Here is a 15,742-nt window from a genome sequence, read left to right as displayed (position 1 = left end):
CAGAAATAGCTTGTGACATAGGTGAATTTAAATTGCTCTCAGATGCCAAATGTATCCTCCTGCTTCAAACAAATCCGTTCTTTCCTTGAACTCATGCAAACAGTGACTCATTAAGCCTTGTTATGCTACATCACCATGGTGGTAATCTTTACTTCAGTGTTTTGAAACCCAGACTTAACAGATGTTTCCTGCATGTGTGCATTAAATTATCTGTTCTTGCTCTTGATGTATTATATGAATCAGTGATTCATTAGGCTATGTTTTCAGGATCTGTTGCTGCATGGAAATTTTTCAGCTGTTTCTGCTATTTACACCAATATTATTCTCTAGAATACTTTGTCTGACCCCAGTCTTAGTTTGTGGTTACAGTTTATATACACTCTTTCTATGCAACAGCCCCATAATACTCTCAGCAAACATCCCCTGCCCATAAAGCAAATTGGCGATTCAGAACTGTTGGCAGCCTCCCTCTCAGGAAGGTGTATGACATGGGCAGGCAGCCCATATCCCTGTAACTTCATATGCTATAAAGTTGCCTAAGCCATAAAGACTTAAATTAATGGTTTTACTTTACAAGATTTTAAACGTGTATTTAATTGTAATTCAATTTCCTCTACCTTTTCCCATCTATTTTAGATGGAGAAGCAAACCTGGAGAGGAGAGTTACCTTTATTGTTGTCACACAGACTGCTGTTGGAAGAGTTAGGATTACAACTAACGGTTCATTAAAATAAAAAAAAAAAAAAAGGAAGAAAGAACAGCAACCCAGAACTGCCATATCAGTATGCACTGTAATGCTCTATGTATTTCTCTTTGCAGGTGACTGTTACAACCATTGGCTACGGAGATAAAGTGCCTCAGACTTGGATAGGAAAGACCATTGCATCTTGCTTTTCAGTATTCGCAATTTCATTTTTTGCACTGCCTGCGGTACGTTATTTTGTGCTTTTGCTGGCAATTTCTTGTTGACTTATTAGAGGAAACTTTTGTTGTTGACTCCTTTCACTTAAACTGATGTTATGAAAGCTTTGTATACAAGTTTGGTATTGTAGTTAAAATATATACGGCTTGTAGAAGCAAAAGAGCTTCTATAAGTACCTAAAAAATAAATATGCAGTGTTTAGTGTACACAACACTAGATTTGTTATGTATTTCAGAAGTAAATGTATAAATAAAAATAATTTTTCTGCCCATCTCAGAAGTATAAAGGAAACTATTTCTTATGCTGATTACTTCTAGACTCTGTGACTTTGTGATTTTTGACTTTTTAAGGCATTCACTCATAATTAACTGATTAAGCCCAGGATGAACAGTAGAGTTCTCATACACGTCCTTCTTCCTGCAAAGCTGTAGAGAAGGTGACACTGGCAGAGAGACAATAAGCAGCCAGGGAAACTTGATGCAGCTCTTTGCCAAATTAGCAACTGTCCATTGCCAAAGTCCCATTTTCAAAAATTACCTAGGGCTGTCCTTTTAGAGGTTTTATGGCTCTTTGGCTGCACTTAAAACAGGTTCCCAAGTACTTTCTAACAAGAAACAAGGCATTTGAGTACCAAGGATAAATTTAAAATCAGCAAAACCTGGATTGTGGTTTGAAAACCCAAAATGTTCAGTGCCAAGGGTAGTTAAGAGTATTTTTTTGACAAATTTAGAAATGTTACTGAATTGTGCTGTTAGAATATGCAACCTGAAATGTGCTGCTTAAATGTTTATATTTCAGCAAGTTTTTCAGTTCACTGACACAAGCAGTTGTGTTAGCAGATGTTAGTGTAGGTGGGTCAGGGAAGTGGTGGGGATTAAGTACACAATGGATAAGAAGAATACTTTTATGCAAGTAACATTACAAAAATTCTTTACAACGTGGAATGGTAACTATTAAAACTCCAGTGGCTTTTTAAAATTAGTCGCTTGTATTAAAGGTAGACAACCTTTTGCGGAGGAGGGTAATTAGCATTAGATCTTTAGACTCTTCAGCATCAGTTTGCCTTTAAAGCATATTCTTCCTTCCTCCTCATTCTAATCACTTTCACATTTATTCCTTGTTTACAAGAAGGATCTGGTAAATGAAGTGATCTTTAAGAAAAATACAAAAAACTACTACTTTGACTGAAGATTTGGGGTTTTTTTCCTCAGACTTGAATGCCAGCAAAGATATTTTATAAATAATTATGTATCAGCCCTACCTTCACAGCAATGATTTTAGGTTTACCTGTCAGAGTTCCGTTTGTAGAAGTAAAACAACAACAAACGCCCCTTTATCAGTGTAGTTTTGATATGGAGTCAAGTTATTCTTATGAGTTGGCCCAAGGGAGAAAAGTGGAGTTTGAAGATCTAGCAGTAAATAGTTGATAGTAACTATTGCATGCTTCCTTGTTGCTGTTTTAAATAAGGGGAGCTGGCAGGGATCGCAGTCAGAAGTAATTGTTGTGGCTAAACATAACTGATATGGGTTCTGGATCTAGCAATGAGCCTTCATTTCCCAAATAAGTGATGTTTGAACATTGTTAACTCTTTGATCTTTGATAATGAGCGTAATAGGGAGGGCCTGTTCCTTCCAAAACTTTCTTTTCCTTTCAAAACACTGGATGATTAATATGTTTCTTAGAGGTTGAGCCAAGATCGCTGGCTGCTCTGACACCTTGACTTACCATATGTAGAAAATAAATTATGCTTTTCTTGAGTAAGTGTAGTCATGTAAGCTGATTTATAGAAGATCTAAGTTGTATCTGCGATACTAAAACCTCTGTTAAGTAGGTCTATAACTATGCAAATGGCTACAGAAATGACTCGCTCTATACTTAATTTTGGACTTAATAGTTATACGACCTTTAGAAGCTGTTTCATATTTTATACCATCCAGTGGCACAGTTCATATCTCTTGTCCCGAAAGTGGATTAGATGGCTTTGTGTTGACCTCACTGAAGTCCTGACCATTTTGTAATATTCCTTTCCTCTTCTTTGTCCTCCTCCCCCAGCATGGATTAACATATGGAAATACAAATTACCATACTACAGTTAAAAGGTCTTTCTTGTGACATGAAGCATGCCATGCCAAAGCTTTATTTCTCATAAAAATGAAGTTAAGCATATTAGGTTAATATTTCTCCCTGTTCTGTCATTCCCCTGCATAAGCATTTATGAGGCTTTTAGAGGGTATGTAATACCATTTCTACCCACTCTTTAGCATATGAATCCAGTTGACTTAAATAGGCTTTGGATCAGGGCATGATAGCATTCACAGTTTGTTTAAACAAGTACTATTAACTGAGACAAAAAACTTAACAGTATTAAGTAATTTCCTTTAAATAATTAGTTGGGTTTTGTAATGCTGAATAGAAGTTCATTAATGCAAAATAATTTGGAAAGTTTGCGTGTGGTTTCTTTCCCACTTAAAAAAATTAGATCTGTATTTTCCTTCCCACAGGGAATTCTTGGCTCAGGCTTTGCCCTGAAGGTACAACAGAAACAAAGACAGAAGCATTTTAACCGTCAAATTCCAGCTGCTGCTTCTCTCATACAGGTACTGAGTTCCTGCATTTTGCATACTATCATTTCTTTCCATGTATAGATTTTTTGTTGTTTTTTGTTGTTTTTTGTTGTTTTTTCTTTTTTTCAAGACTATTGGCAGTATTTCCATGCCTGATTCCCATTAAAGGTTGCATAGGGTTTACAGATGCAAGTCTTTTAAAAGGTTTTGCAAGTCCCACCTTTAAGGTAAACTAATGAGCAGAACACTTTACTCCCAAATTAGTGCAAACTATTTAGTTCATCTGGTTAAAATCAAAGCTGGAGTATATCCTGTAGTTATTGAACAATTTAGCAGGAGAAAATATTATGAAATACTATGCTTGCAATAGTGAAAAACAGAGAGGAAGGTCCATGTAAAAATATACTTCTGAACAATACGTTGTTGCTGGTAAAAAAAAATGTCAGATATGCTTCATTTTCTTTTGGACAAATAAATTCTTAAAAATCTCAAGTTTAGGAGAATGAAGTCTGAATGTTAAATAGGAAAACCTTGTCTGAACTTTTCAGCTTGAGGATAGGTGGCTGGGAACCACTGATATTTTGAAAATCAGACTTTTCGTATAGGGTAATGTAACATGCAGAAAACTTTTGATCCCTTCTGCGAACAATGCAGTTGCGGTTCAGTGTCGGCATGATCAATGAGATTTTATCCTTTACTTCAGTGGAGCATCATTTCACCCTGGGAGAGTATTAATCTTGTTTCATTCTAGATTTTTCCAGCTTCTCCTTCCTCACTCAGCATCTGCATTTAGCTTTAGAAGACCAAGGATCAAATTTAAAAGAAATCTAAATGTACACCTAAGCTGTATAATTTTTGAGTTCTCATATGACTTATTTCTCTAGCTTCATGAGTGAATGTGGATTTCCAGGTCAAGCTCTTTATGGAAACAGTAGCTAACTGTAAAGTTTATGCTTGAAACTAAACAGTCCCAGAGTTAACTTGAAAAAAGGCTTAAATTTAGAGCTCTGCTTATAGCCAGAGATTAGCCAAAAGTCTTCAGACTCTGTATTTCATTTGGATTGCATGGTCAGAAAAATGTATGGTTTTGCAAAGAATAGATTTTTAGTGTTCCCACTGATTCTTTTGGGAACTCAACCCAAAATTATTGGGAAGACTGAGATTGCATGTTCAGAATATTGTAAATGGGTCTCTGAAATTTTAAGGAGGAGTAGAGGATAGACAATGAGTTGCTGATTACCTGGTCTTAATAGTGATAATTATGATTTACTAATAGTCTCAGACCTCTAAGGTCCCAATTTAATAAGTGCTCTACAAATAACTTACAAAATGATTATTCTTAAACCAAGAAGTTTATGAAATAAAGTACAAGACAAGGCAACAGCTGAAATGAGTTATACTTTTCCCTTGCATTCCGTCTTATTTTCTTCTAGAGGCAAGTTGTTTGTCCAGTATCGTATTTAACTATGGTGGGAATTACATGGTGATTTTTTGATATTTTGCTTTCCAACTGCTCTCTGATTTCCTCTGTCATTCTGCCTGACTTTGTTTCTTTCATCTAGTATTTACTGGCTTTTCCCACTTTACATTCCGTCGGTATATCTGTGTCCTGTTTTCATGTAGTGTGTAAGTGAGGATCCACCTTTTTAATTTGAAGTCTTATTAGCAATCAGCTCTGATTATATGTTTGCACATTAAACACAGAAGTCAGTAGTGTTTTGTCTCTGGTTGATGTTGTTTCCTGCTTTTCTTTCTTTTTTTTTGTCTTAGAACATAGTACTTCAGTCATTGGTGGTTAGGAGGGAGGATTGGTTTGGGGTTTTGGCTTTTGGTTAATCTTCGGTGCTGTTCCCTCATGCTCTCAGTCTTATTTCTTTGTGTGAATATAGCTATACTGCATATAGCTATACTGACCACATCACAAATGCTTTTTTTTTCTGATAGTACTCTTGTGAGGCTTTTTTTTTTTTTTTTTTTTTTTTTTTTTTTTTCTGAGTAGGAGACTGAAACACAGAATGCAAAATGCTTAAAGTCAGAGAGGGAAACTGGGGCAGAGCAACAAATTCAGCCCCAGTCTTTTGAGTTCAGTGTAGAACGCTATCTTTTTATTTGTTCGCTGCTAATGTGTACAAAAGTTGCACTTGAAAAGCCTGATCTTCCCTTCTGGTCTCCCCAGTTCAAACTGTGTGTTTCTATTTACTAAATAAGGATTCTAAACCATGCTGAGTTTTTTTTTTCAGTGGGGAAATTTAAGAATAGTATCCAATAAAGAATGACTGATGTGCTACTTAGAAGTTACTTTGTAGTACAGATAGCTGCAAAATCTATTGCATTGATTGTTCTGTTGCTTGAAATGTTTGTTCTAGACTGCGTGGAGATGCTATGCAGCAGAAAACCCTGACTCTTCTACATGGAAAATATACATTAGAAAACCTACCAGGAATTATCATTTGCTGTCACCCAGTCCAAAACCAAAGAAATCAGCAATGGTACTAGTAATTAACATTTCCTATTAATGTAATTTAAAAATTTTAACTTAGATTGAATTTGTTTACTCTTTAGAGGCTATTCGTTGTGTTTCTTTTACAGATTCTTACTTGGTTACAAAGCTTCATTTTCCTTTCAGTTTTGAGATTTTCAGTATACGGGCATTTTAAACTATAACTTAATTTGCCTCAGTTCTCAAACTTGGCTTTTTAAATTGCTTTTTGGGTTTGGAAAAGAGGAATAAAGACGTAACTCAGGCACATCCATTGGTAACTTACTGTTCTTGTTTGGGAACAAAGAAGAAATAAGGAAGGGAAAAAAAAAAAAAGAAAATTACTGTTTCCAACCTTGTAATTATAATTGTTTAAAACAAGGAAAAAAAACAACAAAACCATTGCTTCTCTGAGCTATTGATTTTGTGACTTTCTGAATTTCTATTGTGAAGACATCTTGTGCCTACATCTGCTAGTGTTTTAATATCAACTGATCCCATAAGTTAAGAATTTTTTGTTAAAAAACAGCAAAAATCCCTTTATCAAAATCTGTGGATTATGTAATACTTTATCCTTGCTATTGTAAGGGTATTGCACAGTAGTCTCAAGCTGGAAGGAGAGGATGTTGTACAAAAATCTTCTTTAGTATCTCAGGTTCATCTGATTTCTGTAGCAATGTATCAGTTTGCTTTTTGCTGAAGGTATGATTTATTCCATCAATAAAACGGTAAAGATGTTCTAGAATAGTTTGTTTTATATAAACTGTTACAGAGCTAGCAGATTTTTTTACTGCAGGCAAGGGATTTGCTGATGACGATGTGCAGAATTCTGGTAATTAGCCAGGTTTGATGACATGAGGGGCTTTTTTACTGAGAAGTAGCATCGTGAAAATGTAATCGGTCAGGGGCTTTTTTGACTCATTATAGCGCATTGGGGATTGCATTATTATTGATGACGTTACTAAAGAAACAACTAAATATGGCTCTATTTGAGTAACTTTATGTGGGTTTTGGTTTTTTTTTTAGGTTAAAAAGAAGAAATTTAAGTTAGACAAGGACAATGGGCCTACTTCTCCAGATAGGGTATTAACTGTTCCACACATCACTTACGATCACGTGATAGAGGACAGGAAACCTGATTTCAGTTTTGAACCATATGAAAATTCTGGTAAGAAATTCCACTATAAAATGACAGTAACCTTAATGGCTTCTATTAGTGATTTACACCCAGGTCCTCTTTAGTATCTGTAAGAGAAGATTAGAACAAAACAAGATCTTGTCATTCTAAAGCAAAAATACTTTGCTTTTTGCCTTTGGTTGCTGGGTTGTTTGGCTGAGATTTCATTAATGAGCATGAGACTATTTGTAATTTCTGCCTGTCAGAAGAGCTACTGTCAGCTTTTCCACATGAAATTTACCTAACTTATTTTACTGTTCTGTTTGTACCTCAACCAAAATGGATTGACAAGTCTTGTCTGCACTGAACATAGACTGCTACATGAAACAATCACATGCTCCTGCTGTCTGCTCAGTGGAGTAGGCTGTGAATCAAATTTTGAAAGCAGAAGTACTTAAGATAAATGTAGACTCATCTGTATTGACTGTCACTGTATAAAATGGTACAATATGAAGAAAAAGAAGAACAAACTGATCACCTCATGATTAATATGCTTTAGCTGTAACGAATGTCCAAAATAACTCAGAATTTAAAATGTGGCTTTTTTACAAATGTGCCTTTATTAGATGTTTTTAATGTGTATTGCTCAAATTTTGTTAGCAGGAATGAGGTTTAATTTTTAAAGTGTGCTTTATTGATTAACCATATGTATTCATCTTTTCCCTCCTCAAAAATCTGTCTGACCTGATGTGGGTTGGCATCAGGTAATTCAAGCAGAAAGCCTCACCTTCCGTGTAATTTTTTGCTACATTTCTTTGTGTCTTGTTCTGTACCGTCTATGCTCTTCCACTTGTTTCTTGGCCGCTGTTAAGGAATGAGTGCAAATTGCATCTGGTGGTAGAAATTGCATAGCTATTAAAAAGTGAACAAGTATTAAGTTTAATCCGTGTCTCAGGCTTTAAGTACAGATACCTTTCTTCAAAACAATCCAATGAATGATCTGTACAAATACTTAAATTTGTAAAGTCCCATCTTTTATCACTAAGTTTTTAAGTTGATTCAAGAATATGATTTGCAGACAGCCTAATACTGCCACTTCAACAATCAGCTCTATAGCTCTCAATAAAAGGGTTTTCTCTAATTTCTTCTGACACTTAACTTTTTTTCTTTTTTATCTGTGTTCTGCTCTCTCTAAACTGTTTCAAGTATACAGAACAAACAGGAGTGTTAAAATTGCTTGGTAAGTTGAGGAAACTAATTTTATGGCATGCCAGCTTATGACAATGTGATGTTTGCAGTGCTTTTCATGTGTGTCTAGTGCCATATAGTTTCTAAGAAATCTTTTGCAGCCAAGAAGATCTAGACAAACAAAAATGTACATTGTCACTCTTGTAATCACAGTTGCACCCATAGTTAATTACAAAGAGAAAAGTGAGCACTCATGATCTCTGGTTTTTTTTTCATAATTGAGAAAAATTGCTCAGGTACATATAACCAGTAGAAAAAGATAATTTACATAGAAATAAATTATAACTCATCCAGTACTTAAGTTATGTGAGCATATAGCTGAAAATTAATTTCTAAAAATAGATTGTGCATTCTGAAGTACATGCATCTGTTCCTGTAAAAATGCTCTGTAGATATTTGTGAACAGATGGGGACCCGTAAATTGTGTAAATTGTTCCCCAAAGACTCTAGGATTAGGGCTAGGTCTGGCAAAAGACCTCTATTTTAGTGAGAGTGCTGTGAGCGACCTGTAAACTACTAAAGACAATAGAGGCTTCTTTTCAGTAATTGAGTGCAAAGATGCTCAGGGTCAGATTAAATGGTCTGAAAATACAAGGTTCGTTTTCTCCTCTGAAAGTAGGTGGAACACAGGTGCAATTAAGGGGATAAAATAGGAGAAAACAATCTCCTTGACTTCCCCTGACCACTCCTTGATTTGCCCTTTTTCTGATTTTCATTTTTATCCTGTATTCTAATTGGTACATCTCCACTGATGGTGACCATGGTGGAAGAAGCTCAGGAGAGCAGCAAGAGCCATGAAGTCACCTGTTTTATATGAACAAGAAATTCCTTTGTCTTGGGGAAATATCAGAGGAGCTTTGACAGCCACCACATGTTCAGTTTCTGTTTCCTAGGCAGGCATTGTGAGATCAGTGGACCTGGGAGGTTACCTAACACTGTTCTCACAGTGACTCAAAGAAATAAAGAGAAGAGAGTGTGTTTGTACTTGGTGTGTGTAAGATTACCTAAACAGAAAAATGAAGGTGCCAAGTCAAAACCACAGAAACAAGAAATTGGGAAGTACAAGAATAAAGGATGCTCATTCAGCTTTAATTTGGTCCTCAGAAAGCCTCTACTCTTATATCTATAAGCTGCTTTCAGTAAATTCCGGTTCTCTCTTTGGGCAGCCCACTTATATTCAGGTCTTCACACTCCTGGACCCCCCTATCTGGCTTCCCTGCCAGTATCCATGTGCAACTAGATATTTCCCAAGCAAAGATATTTTCTCAAGCAAAGACCCAAAGGTCGTGACTGGAGTTTGCATAGCACTGACAGTACACTTGCAAAATGAGGTTTTCTTTTCAGATTTTTAACTCCAGTAAATTTGTATTTTGAGAATTTATCTCTCTGCACAAAAGTAAGGCAACAGTTCTGAAAAATATCACTCTTTCCGAGTATGTGAGTCCACAGGCATTTCTTAATAAAATAGTTATTAAAAGGATAATGCTATTCACAAGAACTAAACATAGCATAAACACTGTTTTGCTGAGTCTCTTTCTCATCACTGGCTCCTCTTTCTTGCCTGAAATTTTTCCCCAAGTAATTCAACTTGAGGCGGACACTTGGTGTTAAGTTCTTGAAGTAGGCAACTTCAAATGCTTTTTATCGGATGAGTCAGGCAGCTTCAAATAAGGGTGGATAGCACTGGAATCTGACCAGGAGCTAGCTACACTGTGAACAGCGTGAACCAGAGAAAGGGGGGTCTGACCCTTATAAGGTCACTTTGGAAAGGGAAACACTTGAGGAACCCCCAAAGTTACAGAAGAAAGAGTGAAAATAGTTTACTTTCCTCAAAGTGGGAACAGGTTTGAGGAGACATGATGCCTCCCCTTGTGGTGCTTTAATATTCTGCTAACATGTAATACACACTGGAAGGTTTTTATACAAACCCTTTTCCACATGACATTTTATTTTGTGTTTAAAGATGCTTGGTACAACATGCTGTATTTTAGGTATGTCTGCATTGCCTCAGCTGCCTCTTGGGAGCTTTTTTCTTCTTTGTTTTTCTTTTTTTTTCTTTATTTCTTCTTTTTCCTTCTCCTATCTGTCTGTGTTTTATTTGCATATTTACTCTGACTCAGATTGTCAGCGCTCCTGGCCATCCCTTTCTGCGGAGCAGCAGTCTTCCAGCGCTCCTTCCTCTCCAGGTAAAGCTCATAATATTTCATTGTCCTATCACCTTGATTAATTACTAAATCTTTGCCATGCTCTCTCTCTGGAGTTACCTGTTGTAGTGCAGAAAATTATAGTGCTGATTTTTAAAGAAAGCAGGGGTATGTCAATAGAGTTTTGAGTTTGGAAAGTTTTTCAGGTTGTAAATTGCAAATGTTTAAATTAAAAAAGAAATTTGCCGCAGAGCAGAGGTATTTTCTAATTGCATTATTTAAAACTCAGATTTTCCATGCAAAATGCTTTAATGTGTTTCAAATTTTTTTGTCTGTGCTTGCAAAAGAGGAAGTATAAACTGTTTTCTGTCTTGCTAGCCAAATACTCTACTACCAGAAAAACATCTGCATACATGTCATATTGTATATAAAATTGTTATGTTGGTAATATAGAAAACCCATCAGTAATTTCTTGTTACTGAGGTGGTAATCTTTGATTGATAGTTCATAGAGTAGTTTTGATTGGAAGGGAACTTTAAAGGCCATCTAATCCAACCCCCCTGCAATAAGCAGAGACATCTTCAACCAGAGCAGGTTGCTCAGAGCCCTGTCTGACCTGACCCTGAATGTTTTCAGAAAGTTCAGAATTTCTGTTCTCCTATTGTTGAGTGTATTTTCTGCCATTTCAAAGTAGTACTTGGCTCAGCATTATCAGCTGGATAGTCATGCCTATTATCCTAGTTGCTGCTGTTGCTGCCCATCAAAAATAGAGAAATTAGAGCTTGGAGACCCCGAACTACAGTAAATATCCCCTGCTACATCTGTTTCCTGTTTATTTCCGCTCATTGTCATCCATTGAAAATAAGCTTCCTTTTTTTTCCTTTAACCTGCTTATTTAGAAATTTAGCATCTTTTTTAACATACTTTTTTTTTAGCACTGCATTTTGAGAAACTCTCCTGTGAAGCAAAATGGCTATGAATTTATTTTTATAAATAAAACATGTGCCGTGACAGTGCAAGCTCCCTGGTGCTCTGCTTGAGACTTGTAAGGCATTTTGTGGCAGGGCAGCTTTCTTTAATACCATGTTCTTCCCTTGGTACCCCCATCTCTCTCTCTGTGCAAGCAAGTTGCATGACAGTGTTTTCAAGTGGTTCCTCCTTCATGTTGTAAGCAGCAACATACATTTAAGGACAGAAGCAGGAAGAGCAGAGGGCTGCACCAGTCACTAGAACAGACTGATCTTAAAATAAAAAGAGGGAGGAAGATACCATGTTTGCATATTAAGCAGGTCTTCATCTCTGCATTCTCAGATAATAGTACTTTCAAATAGACTGAAGTACAGTCAGATAACACTGAAGTACAGTGCCACAATGAAAACATTGTGCCATTCCTTCTCTCCCCTCCCATGAAACTGAAAAGCAATGACTGAATGATCCAAGAACAGCTGTTTCTGCAAATCCACTTTTGTACCGTGTTGTTTTGTATCTCTCTTTACATGGTTTTAGGTTCAACAGTTTTATCACTTGTCATCAGGAAAGCTAAAAAGGCTCCGAGTCCTTTCCTAGAAAACATGAAAGTTTCATTTGTACCTATTATAAATTAAAACAATGAAAATCACTTTAGTGAAAGCCAAAATGAGTCAGCTTTAAGGACATTTTGCTGCATATCTGAATCTGGAATTATTTTGCTTGTTTCACAGCCACTATTTTGGATGATGGCTACAGCAAAGTAATTAAATAACATGATAAAACCAAAAATAGGAAGCTAAGTTTTGCTAAAGCTTAATTTTTAAATGCTGGAAGTGGTCATGCTTTTATTTGTCTTTAAAATTTAATTTTATCTCCTAGTAGTTGTGTCTTTTTTTCTTTTTCTCTGTTATTTCAGAGGTCTTCCTCTCCTATTACAATTATTGGTGAGCAGACTTTCACATTGTAGTTTTGAATCACCATATGCCTGATGATATAATAACATTTTATCTTCTGATTATTTGTAGAAGTTCGAATCCATTTCTGCCATATGAAGATATTCACTCGAGTAAAATAATTGCATTTAGAAAAGCAAATTGTCTCCTGATGTCCCTACCTCTCGTCTCATTAAATTTAGCTACTTTTAAGTTAGTAATTTCTGCTGTATCTCTTTAGCTTTCATGGGTTTTTTGCAGAACATTATGTACTGTTATATTACAAAGTATTTTCTGTGATACAGTAGAGACGTCATAAATTACAACTTTTTAATTATTTCATTGAATGATCCAGCCTGTTGCACAGATGATTTCTCCAGTTGTCACGAGCTACCTATGATTTCTAAGGAACTTTACTTGCTGGTTTTATTTGCTATAAAATTCATGTACAGTTCTGTGTAAATACAATAATGATTTTGTTCATATGCAAATTTTGTGGCTTCTTTAATAAATGTTAGGACCGTGCTGAAAAAAAGCACTTAAGGCTCTTAATGTTAGTCTGGCAGAATTTAGGAGCCTAAGTTTAAAAATGAAATCTATAATACTCTGTCTAATTTCTTGGATGTGTGGAAGAGTTGTATACAAGTAACTTAGCCAATAAAAACTTTCAATATCTGAAGTTTTAGGAAACGGCCTTCCCACTAAGGACCTTACCTTGGATGAACTGAACTTCTTGCCATATGCCTCATGTCTAGGCTCAAAGATAAGGCATCATTATGTGTGATAAAGATTGGGAACCATTAGACAAGCTCAGACAGTGTGGGACAGAAGCTGACTGCCCGCTGTGAAAATGCCTAGGTTTCTTTGTTGATGTAGGCCTGGTTTCTTGCCCTTAGTCACAGTACACATTAGAAACAGGTATTGTAAACTGAAACATGAAGTAGAGTTGATATAAAAAGGAAGTGAACTTGTCATTGAATTGCACTTATGCACTGTTGCTGTAGAGCAGTGGTCCATGGTATGGCTGAGTATTTACTGTACAATGAGTTTTCTAGTGCATGAAAATGGTTTGATGTAAATACTGTACATGCTAGTGTATCAGGAGTATGAACAAAAAACATAATGGTAGTTCGAAGTCTTCAGCAGAAGTTGAAATTCTTTGGGTATATGAAGAGTTAAAGTTTTGATTTTCATGAGTATATGAAATTTTTTGTAGTAACTTCTGTTTGCAATTTTCTGTTAAAATGAACAGTATTTTAGAGATAAAAATGAGTGGTAGACCTTTCTTGAAAAAGCTGAATTCTATTGCTTTAACTGTTCTCTGCATGTTTCTTCACAGTGAAAAAAAGTCCAGCATTTTTAGATGTGAACACAGGACCCTTCATCAGGACCAACAGCTTTGCCGATGAGCTTGACCTGGAGGGTGAGACACTGTTGACCCCAATAACTCACATCTCACAGTAAGTCAAGGCTATTGATTGTGCATTAGTTGACTTAGACAAGAGAAGCCAGTTCAGGTGGGAGGAGCTGAAATATGGAGCTGATAAGGCTATCTCAGATATTTGTGTCAAACTCTTTTACCTTGAAGTTCGTGTATACTCCTCTAAGTGCCAGTAAATCTTCATGTTGACCTAAAGTTCATTTGACTGACACAAGGCTTTAGTTTTTAGCTAATGTCTATGAGCAGCTGGTGGAGACAATGTGTGGGAGTACTTGCCTATTGCGCATTATATTACTCCCTCAGCCATTTTCCAATGGAATAGGTGTAAAGTGCAAATTTTGACATACTACTTACATGAAATACCAACCTTTCCGTTTCAGCAGCACCTTCTCTAATGGTCAAATGATGATCTTCATTGGAAGAAAAGATCTGTTTTCATCTTTGTTACTGCTTTGTGATGTATAAAAATCATATGAGATAAGCCTGTATTTTTTATTTTGTTGGGTTCTTTTCCTTGTAAAAAAAGATTTTCCACATCTTTTATGCTAAAATGTTTTCTCCAGGTTCTCAGATTATTCTGAGAATTGCAAAACATTCTTATTCAAATGCCCTTAAATTTTTTTCTGTCATCGTTTAATGCAAACTCCTAACCAATACTTATTATTTACTGTAGTAGGTGTGTGACAGTGTGTCCTCTAGCAGAGAAATAAGGCAATTTTTTCCCCTCCTGTTCTTAGAAATCTAAGGATTTCTGCAGCGAAACCACAGAGGAAAATTCTCAGCATATTTATATTTCTGAGGTATAAAACATGGAGAAATGTCTGCTGACAATATTTAGGCCTTCTTCCTATAAAATACAAATAGCAGAGAGACATGAGCATATTTTTTATAGCCACTTTAGAAGGGTGTTTTCTAAAAAAAAGGTAGGTTTCTGGAAGTCTTCTCTGCCCCCAAATGAAAGGACTTGCATTTTCAGCTGAATCACCTAAATGTGTGTATATTCGTAGGCGGAGGATTTACGAGACTTGTATTCTGGAAGATTTCTTAGTGTTACAAGCAGGAACAGGAAGTCATAAATTTCCTCGAGCCTTAGAAAAGAACAACAGAGAAGTGATACCATTTCTAGAAGTTTCCTTTGTGTAGTTTCTTTTAAACTTCATTTTACCACAACATTGCAGGCTTTCTTTAAGATAAGTAAGCTTTGGTACTGAGCCTTCTTTACCTTTTTTGGTTTAGGGAATGAGTTGGTTATTTCTCATTGTTGCCTTCATTGACACATTTCAAATAAGAAGGTGAGCCATCACTTTTAAGTCAAACTTGCGTAAGGTCTGTGATTTTGTTTTTCTTCTGAACTGCTTGTGGGAGATCTTAGGATATAGGTAATGTGTAACAGCTGATGAACCATACCCAATTAAGACCCTAGTCTTTTAGTAACTTACATATTTCTCTTTTACTTCCTTAATTTTTATTGTAACCCTTATTGAAATCTCCCTAGATTGCTCTTGGTCAAATGGTACAAAACATCCCCATGTATGACTTGATTTGAATCTCTGCTAGGGTGGAGGAAAATGGAAGTCATTGTTTCTTTTAATACTTTGGGTTTAGATTCAGAACTGGATAAATTGGATTAAATGCAGAACTGGATAAAATGTTAAATGTGTCCCCTTGAAACATGAGTGCTCAAATGTTGTTGAGCCTGAGAACTGTTCACTTAGAAGTGCATTTACTTTGTATGCAGTTTATTAAAAGGCCTGAAACAGTGCCGGATCAATGTTAACAAGGATTTGGCAAAAAGTTAGTGAAAACTGTGTTTAGTAATGTCAGTTGGAGTATTGACGTTCAGGTAAAAGATATTCCAAAATATTTTGAAATGAGAAATATTCTGTGTTTATTTTACTGTTGGCCTGTGCGTTCTGCTTGCATTT

General features: G+C 35.9%; 1 protein-coding gene across 5 annotated transcripts in view; it reads left to right on the top strand.

Moving 5' to 3' along the window:
- Positions 1-15,742, top strand: part of KCNQ1 (potassium voltage-gated channel subfamily Q member 1) — a 362,029-nt gene that overhangs the window by 105,852 nt on the left and 240,435 nt on the right. For 3 of the 5 annotated variants that reach the window (XM_054068731.1, XM_054068734.1, XM_054068733.1), the window contains 7 exons: positions 820-930; positions 3,425-3,520; positions 5,854-5,976; positions 6,993-7,134; positions 8,297-8,323; positions 10,452-10,517; positions 13,716-13,836. In XM_054068731.1, coding sequence (XP_053924706.1) covers positions 820-930; positions 3,425-3,520; positions 5,854-5,976; positions 6,993-7,134; positions 8,297-8,323; positions 10,452-10,517; positions 13,716-13,836 — 686 coding nt within the window. The remainder of the gene's footprint in view (positions 1-819; positions 931-3,424; positions 3,521-5,853; positions 5,977-6,992; positions 7,135-8,296; positions 8,324-10,451; positions 10,518-13,715; positions 13,837-15,742) is intronic. The other 2 variants (XM_054068732.1, XM_009571924.2) reach the window with 2 other exon arrangements.

The sequence above is a fragment of the Cuculus canorus genome, chromosome 5 (genome assembly GCF_017976375.1).
Source record: "Cuculus canorus isolate bCucCan1 chromosome 5, bCucCan1.pri, whole genome shotgun sequence".
Lineage (NCBI taxonomy): Eukaryota > Metazoa > Chordata > Aves > Cuculiformes > Cuculidae > Cuculus > Cuculus canorus.
This window is presented reverse-complemented; position numbering and strand designations above follow the sequence as displayed.